This window comes from Archocentrus centrarchus, chromosome 18 (assembly GCF_007364275.1).
Source record: "Archocentrus centrarchus isolate MPI-CPG fArcCen1 chromosome 18, fArcCen1, whole genome shotgun sequence".
In the NCBI taxonomy this organism is placed as follows: Eukaryota; Metazoa; Chordata; class Actinopteri; order Cichliformes; family Cichlidae; genus Archocentrus; species Archocentrus centrarchus.
In genome coordinates, this window is record NC_044363.1 from 15,451,046 (window position 1) to 15,458,973 (window position 7,928).

The window sequence follows — 7,928 nt, forward strand, 5'->3', positions numbered from 1 at the left end:
GGTCAAGCATTTAAAATCAGTGACCCTTTAGAAACTTATTGATTGATTGAACTGTCTGCACAGTAAATTTCTGAGTAGTCTGCATTTTTACATGTACTTTAAAATGTAAGCTTAAAATCTGAATTGATGAGTTGAAATCCATGTTACACCCCACAATGTACATAATATTCCAGCAACTGTAGGTAACAAAATTTCTTTGTCAGAAACATGGCCTCCTTATTGTCTGAGGTGCAATTTCAGTGCAGCATCTGTCTGGAGAGCTTCAAAAACCCTGTGTCTATTCCATGTGGACACAATTTCTGCCTGGAATGCATCAAACACTACTGGGATGTGGTGCATAGGTCAGATTGTCCGCTGTGCAAAGAAAACTTCAAAAAACGCCCCGAACTCAGGATCAATGTGGGCTTAAGAGAAATCACTGAAAATTTTCAAAGGTTGGTTGATTTTAACAGTATTATAGTGTTTTATTTGAACGTTTTAATGTGAATGGAATTAATCAGATGGACATTATAATTTCAAAGATCTGTGAAGGAAAGACAGGCACACAGACCAGTTCCAGCAAAGAGACACCACATTAAAAGACAGTCCTCCAAGCCTGAGCCTGTTCCTTGTGACATCTGCCAGGAAAACAAATTAGCAGCTGTCAAGTTCTGCCACGTCTGCCAGGCGTCGTACTGTGAAAATCATCTGGCACCTCATCTAAGGGATCCAGTGATGGTGAAGCACAGGCTGACTGATCCAGCAACCTTCAGCAAGAGTCCCCTCTGCAGACATCACAACAAGGTCCTGGAGAAGTTCTGCAAGAAAGACCACATGCCTGTTTGCATGACTTGCATAGAGAAGGATCACAAACATCATGAGCTCGTGCCAGTGGAGAAGGAGATCAATAGGATCAAGGTCTTTATTTTATCAAACACAAACAGTTAAATATAAGAACATTTATAGATTCTCTTGTAAAGAACTTAAAGATGATCTGACATGTAAAATAAATGATTTCAACTTCAACCTTTACAGACGAAGGTGAAGAAGACTCAAGAGCACTATCAACACATGATGCAGAGCAGATTAAAAAAGGCTGAAGAAATCAACGAGTCAGTGGAGCTGAGCAAAGTACATTTTGTCATTTAATATTTTTTTAATATGACCTTTACTCAACTCACAAAACTTCAATTAAATCATTTGCAACAGCTCACATCAGAAGAAAAGCTATGCAAGCTTTTTAAAAAAAAAAAAAAAAAAAGAGAGAGAATCACCATCCACAGCTCGAAATTTTGAGTTGTTTTTTCTTGAAATTTTGAGTTATGGATGGTGATTTTTTTTCTTCTTTTTAGTGGCAGAACCAAGCTTCCATAAAAAGCAACAGTGTTCCCAGGAAAAAAATGCTTCATGTAGACTGGAAATAAAATATGGAGGAGTCTCCACCTGCAGGCCTTTTTGGGGGGGGGGATGCAGGCTAAAGGCACTTCCACATTAGCTTCAGTTTTCAGGCCTGGATCTTTTATATACAGTTTATACTGCTACAGTGCACATGCAAACTGTAAGTACAGAGTAACCTAGTGCACAAAAGACTCAGATTAAATGACAGAATAATTATGGAAATAACAATAAAAGTGAATAAAACAAATAGTACATAAAAGCTAAAAATCCTCCACTTGAGCTTCTTCTCAGAAAAGTCTTTTTCTTTAATGTCCTTACTCTCTAGTTTGACACTTTTCTAAAGCAATGCTGTCTCCATTCTGGTGAGTGGGATACACTATGATATTAATAGAGAAAACAGACTGCATGAACCTGTGATTTTGATTATAAGCAGACATATTCTTTGTAACAATTATCAGTTACAAAACTGTTTCATTTTGCATTTTGTTTCATTACATAAGGGGTACCGATCTGCAAAAGTCATATTTTTTAAATATTTTATGCACATCTGCAGAGAAATAAAGAAAAAGATATACAGACAAGTGTTCAGGCTGCCACGAAGATGATAAGCGTAATTGAGGAAAACCAGGCTTTGCTCATCGAGGAGATCGAACGGAAGCACGAGGCAGCTGAGAGGAAAGCGGAGGAGCTTCTCAAGGAGATCAACCAGGAGGTCAATGAACTGGAGAACAGAAGCAGCGAGCTGGAGCACCTGGAGCACACTGAGAACCCGTTTCTCCTCCTGCAGGTCAGAATGAATATTTCACTTTAATATTCAGCTCAACCAAGCAGGTTAAAGCATTTAAAATTTTGATATGTCATTATGCAGACTGCTGATTGTCTGCCTGTTTATTTGTACTCATATCTGTCACTGGTGCTGTTTTAGAGCTCTTCACATCTGAGCGCCCCAGCGTCTATCAAGCACTGGTCTGATGTCAAAGTCCAGTCAGAAAACTACATAATGACTGTGAGGAAAACCTTCTCCAAACTGGCCGACATCTGCCATGAACTTGAGAAGGAAATGTCGGCAGAAGGTCTGTAATCGTTACATTAATATCAGTGACAAAGATTTTAGTCTTTGCGTGTCTGGGTTCTCTAGTTTTATCATAAACCTGTTGCCTTTTGTCTGTATTATATCATATTTTATGCTTTGATTCTGCACAGAATTACCTTTAGTGGTACACTAAATTAAACCTTACAACATTCACCAAAATAAGAATATTTTGCCAAGTTCTATGATATTACATACTGTTTAATGAAACTAAAGTAACACACAGTTTCTGTTCTGTTCCTTTGCAGAAGTAAGCAGGGCGAACAAATATGCAGGTACGTGCATGGATATAATATGTGGATTACATGAGAATGAACAGTTTGTCACTAACATATCCAATAAAATATGTACTAAAAACAAACTGCTTCTTCACATTGCATATAAATAATCTTTAAGCCTCTCCAAACACGTACATGTGTATGTGATGCAGAATCCAGATGTTCTGTAGCCAAACAAGTCACTCAAAATTGGCAACTTAAATAAAAATCTGTATTCAGTAGTTTCAGAGTAACACTTTCTTGCTGCATTGTTTCTGTAATTTTGAAAACTATAAATAAATCCAAAATTATCAAATCTTTCATGCTTTTCTTCTGTTTCTGTCTCCAGTGGATGTGACTCTGGATCCTGCTACTGCTGCTGGCTGGCTCGTCCTGTCCCCGGACAGTAAAACGGTACGCCGTAATTTGCAGCTGTATGATTCCTGACTAGAACTCCTTTGCAGAGCCAACATGTCAACAAAAGCTCAGTGCTAAATGCAGCCAAATCCTGCTGCAAAAAGGATCCAACAAAGTGCTGATGAGGCTTGGATAAATAAACATGCAGCTGTTTGTATAATTGTGCAATCACTCGCTTAGTTAGCAATGCTCACCTGCAGGTAAGCGCTGCAATATTACTGTGTAAACACCTGAAATTTGGTGCAATTTCACCAAGAAAATAAACTGTGATGTACAGAACCGAAAAGACAACTGAGCATATTTCAGGGTTTGTGGAAACTAGTGACCCTGAGCTCAGGAAGATGTAAAGTAATGATAATTATGGAATCAGTTAGTTGTTGTGACTGAATATGATCGTGGTGATCCACAGGTGAGCCTGAGCTCCTTGAATTTCAGGAACTTGCTGTCCGACAACCCCCGCAGGTTCGACTCCTGCGTCGCCGTCCTGGGGAAACAAAGCTTCACATCTGGGAAACATTACTGGGTAGTTCAGTTAGGATTAAAGGACAATTACAAAAAATGCTGACTTGTAAAATAATTTGTAGTTGTGGTCATTGTGGGAAAATGTGGACATAACTTATGTTAAAGCCAAAAACCTGCTGACAATTTTGAAGCCATCTGACTGAGCAAACACAGCACAAGACTTAGCCTAAAATACACAAAAGAAAATTATACACAAGCCTTCTCTGTGACTCAGTACTGTGTAATGTTGTGACCTAAATACGCAGGAAAATAACTCTTTGCACCCCCTGGTGGCTCTATGATGCTCACCTCTTCTTTTCTGTCTGTTGTGCTTGGTGTCACATGAGGACCAGAGAAAATAAATGACAGTACCAGCCCATTATCAAAGGTTTCTGAGCCTGGTTAGCTTATAATTAAACAATGCAAGCCTAAACATTTTTTACTTGTTGATTAAGTGTGATCTTTTTCTCACTCCTTTTCTTCTTTGTGATGCATTCTTGTGTTTCAGGTTGGGAATAAAAGAGATTGGGATCTTGGTGTGGCCCGGGAGTCCATCAACAGGAAGGGGGCCATCACAGTTTGTCCCGACAACGGTTACTGGGCGATATGTCGACGCAAAGGCGGCAGTCTGTGTGCCTGCACTGGGCCCTCCATCACCCTTCACCTGAATGAAATTCCTCAGAAAGTTGGTATATTCCTGGACTGTGAAGAAGGGTTGGTGTCCTTCTACAACACGGAGGCAAAGACTCATGTTTATACTTACAGTGGGCTCACTTTCACAGAGCCGCTGTATCCGTACTTTAACCCCTGTCTTCATGACAACGGGCTGAACACAGCCCCACTGGTTATCTGTCCAGTCGAGGATGCTGTCAGTGTAGATCCTGAAGTAATTTAAACAAGAGACTCTGATCATCCTCTTTAACGTCTCAAGAGTAACCAAATTACAGTATTTATCTGGGTAAGGATGATGCTGTAATCTGTGAATGCAAACAGAAAGCACTTGGAGCAGAATACAGGAAATATTTGTATCCAAAGTGTAGAGCAAAACTCCCACATGTTATCCAGATACAGATCAGGTGGTAGTACCAGGATCAGGGTTTCTGCCAGTCCATCAGGCCTAAGTTCACCTCATGGAAGGTCTATGCACAGGGAAATTATTATGTATTTATTCCAGTGAAAAGCTATAACCATTAGCCTAATTTACTTTATTAGCCAACTGTTTCTCTTAAATACTTTTATACAAAGAGAAAAAAAAATGCTTGCTGTTTTATCCGTTCGGCTTGTGCGTGCACTAAAGTAGGAGAAATGTGGATGCTGTATGATGATAAATGTGAGTCTGTGCTCTTTGCTGATAAGCTGAATACTGTGCACCACTCTGCTTATGTGTGTAGTATAACAAGCACTGAGACCGGAGTTATTCACAAAAATCATTTATTCCATTAATCATTTATAAAACAAAGTTTAAACACACACACACAGCTAAAAGATAATTCTGTAACATACACATTACTTTCTCTTCATGCCATAGATGGGAAATAAAAGCACTGCATTTTGTTTGATCTTGTTTGAGATCTGTTGCACCTCACATAGTTACATTCCTCTTGCGTGCCTGTTTATACGCTGTCTGTAGCTCATAGATCAGATCAGTAGTAGTAACGTTACATGAGCACATATTGTGAATATCTTAAGGAAAACACTAAAAGCAAATGATATGTTTGTAAGACATGTACAGTATATATATGTCACCTTGTTTCTTCATCATTGTAGAAATGCATTTAAATGCCTTTATTCTTTGATTAATGTGTCATATCCAAGCTGACATAAATGTGCCTGAACTGAATTCCTGAAATTTTTCTGTGTTCTTTGAACTTAGCATGCAGTGGTTTGGCTCCATTTTCTTTTTAAATCTCAACACAGAGTCCAGATTACAGCCGTATGTGAAATATCCATCCATCCATTCTCTTCCACGTATCCTTTTCAGGGTCGCAGGGGGGCTGGAGCCTATCCCTGCTGTCATAGGGTGAGAGGAAGAATACAACTTGGACAGGTCGCCAAATAATAAATTCCATAAACACTAAACAGCACAATCCGCAACAGGTTGTCCACTAATCCGCAAGACAATTAGTCATTTGTTCCAAAACGACCCACATGCGCGTTTCCAAAACGACCCCCCCCCTCCCCTATACGTGGCTTTGCGTGTCATGTTGGTCATATCAGTGCCCAATGTAGCTGTACGTCAGCAGATGGAACAGCTGTGACTGAGGAAGGTTGAATAAAGTGCTTTGAGTGCTCAAGTACAAAAAAAAGTGTTATATAAGAACCATCTAATGTCATTTAGTTGCCATAGAAAATCCATATTTACGTATTTCTTCGGAATTTCCCAGAGAAAGCCGAACCTGTTACTCACACACCCTTCCGTGTACGACCGCTAGAGGTCGCTTAATTTTATTTTAAAATCTAAGTATTGGTCATAAACTCAAAACCCTGAAACCAGACCAGGGGCCGCAGCAGTACCTGCTTTCAGGAAATAATAATAATAATAATAATAAACATTTTCTCAAAAACGTCGTTGGACAGAAAAACACTGAAGCCCCCAAAACCACAAAGCCTCCATACGTTTCAAATGCAATAATACTCCCAAATATGAGTTTAAAGTCTTTTTAGTATGAAACCTGTTATTCCAGTGGATTCTTGTGGAGCTGCAGTACAGAGATGAACATAACATAAATATATCAATCTTTGAAAATTTGTTCTTTTTTTGTTTTAAAAAGAAATGCTGCTCCTTGTGCAGTCAAAACGAAACTGAAACGAAACCGTCGTCAAACAAGTTGTGACGCAGATCGCACAAAGAGCAGAGCACAACGAGCTGCAGAGAATCGAAGGACGACAAAAAAAAACAAAAACTGCCATCAAACTGATTAATCTGCTGCTGCATTTCTTTTCATCATGGATGGTGAGTTTTGAACGACTTCTTCTTGTCGCTCTGCGCTAACACCGGTGGACTGAACTTTGAGCTCACATGTGCACATGAGTAACGGAGCTGGAAATGCTGCGCATTGCTTACTTTGAGTAAACGTTTGGAGTATTGAAATGTATATTACAGTGGACTATCTTTGATGCTGTGGATCATAATGTTCTACCTGACAGTGTGTTTAATGTGTGGGGCTGAATTGTGCCACCATTTTCTGAAATGCGCCACGCTGCTCATTTCTCTCTGCGTCGAAAATGCAGTCATGCTTCTCAAATGGCAAAGGAACAGTGTCCAGTTTACAAAGCAGCATTAAAGTAACATATGGAGTTAGTAATATCTGCTCAGTAAAGTAAAAAAATTAATTGTGATTCATAAATGCCGATATTCTTTATATTTGCTATTATTATTTCTATTTATCTACAAAACATTAATCAAAACAGGTCATGTATGAACATGCCAGACATTTGAGTGTAAAAAAAAAATGCTTTTAGTTAATGAAAAATGACCTCATCGATTACATTGCATGCATGCTGAAATAAGGTGTGTGTGTGTGTGTGTGTGTGCGGGGGGGGGGGGGGGGGGGGGACTGGTTAAACATTAGCGAGTGAGTGAGTCCTAATACTTAAGGAGAGAGTGGAATACTTTAATAAGTACTGGTACAGATGATAACTTTCAGAACCATCAGTATGACTACAAAAAGCAAAACAAACAGAAAACAATATCATTCTCTTCTAGGGTCAAATGAAAGAAGGATTGTCCTGCTGGGAAAAACAGGCTCTGGGAAGAGCAGCCTGGGAAACATGATACTGGGAGACAGCCTGCTGAAGGTGAAACTGTCTCCAGAGTCCGAAACAAGTGAATGTCAAACAGAAACCAAAACTGTTGGTGGCGTACGCACTAGGGTTTAATATTTTTACCGAAAATGGCATGAATCAAATCCCGGGAAATGGCTCGTCATTTCCCGGGATTTGATTCATGCCCGGGAAATGACGAAATGGCTCGTCATTTCCCGGGAATCCCGGGAAAAAGTTTATTTATTTTTTTATTTTAATTAGGCCTTCTGTAGCCTGTGTCGGCCTTAACCTATTGTGATATTGTAGAGGTAGCTTTCCAGCTATGTCCTGTTATGCCCAGTAGGGGGCAACGTCGGCTTGATTAACGCAATAAAACCTACATCTGGACATTGGAGTGCTCGAGCTATGCGGTGTTGTATCGTTCCTCAACACTCCCTTAACAAATATAATTCGAATATTCCTCCATTGTACATGGAATTATACCAAGATATTTTACAACTGCTGGTGCAAAACAATACGGT

The 7,928-nt window shown here is 39.5% G+C and overlaps 1 protein-coding gene across 1 annotated transcript; it reads left to right on the forward strand.

Moving 5' to 3' along the window:
* Positions 1 to 207: 207 nt before the first annotated feature.
* LOC115797433 (E3 ubiquitin-protein ligase TRIM39-like) lies at positions 208 to 4,777 on the forward strand. The gene is made up of 10 exons (XM_030754012.1): positions 208 to 434; positions 522 to 610; positions 872 to 897; positions 1,015 to 1,110; positions 1,931 to 2,164; positions 2,303 to 2,450; positions 2,716 to 2,742; positions 3,074 to 3,138; positions 3,551 to 3,668; positions 4,146 to 4,777. The coding sequence occupies exons 1-10, from the start codon at positions 208 to 210 to the stop codon at positions 4,535 to 4,537; spliced, it is 1,422 nt and encodes a 473-aa protein (XP_030609872.1). The 3' UTR covers positions 4,538 to 4,777.
* The last annotated feature ends 3,151 nt before the right edge of the window (positions 4,778 to 7,928 follow it).

Coding starts and splice junctions, on each gene's coding strand:
- LOC115797433 (XM_030754012.1), top strand. CDS start 208: ATGGCCTCCTTATTGTCTGAGGTGCAATTTCAGTGCAGCATCTGTCTG. Junction 611..871: donor CAAGCCTGAGCCTGTTCCTT/GTGACATCTGCC, acceptor AGCTCGTGCCAG/TGGAGAAGGAGATCAATAGG. Junction 1,111..1,930: donor AGTCAGTGGAGCTGAGCAAA/GTACATTTTGTC, acceptor GCACATCTGCAG/AGAAATAAAGAAAAAGATAT.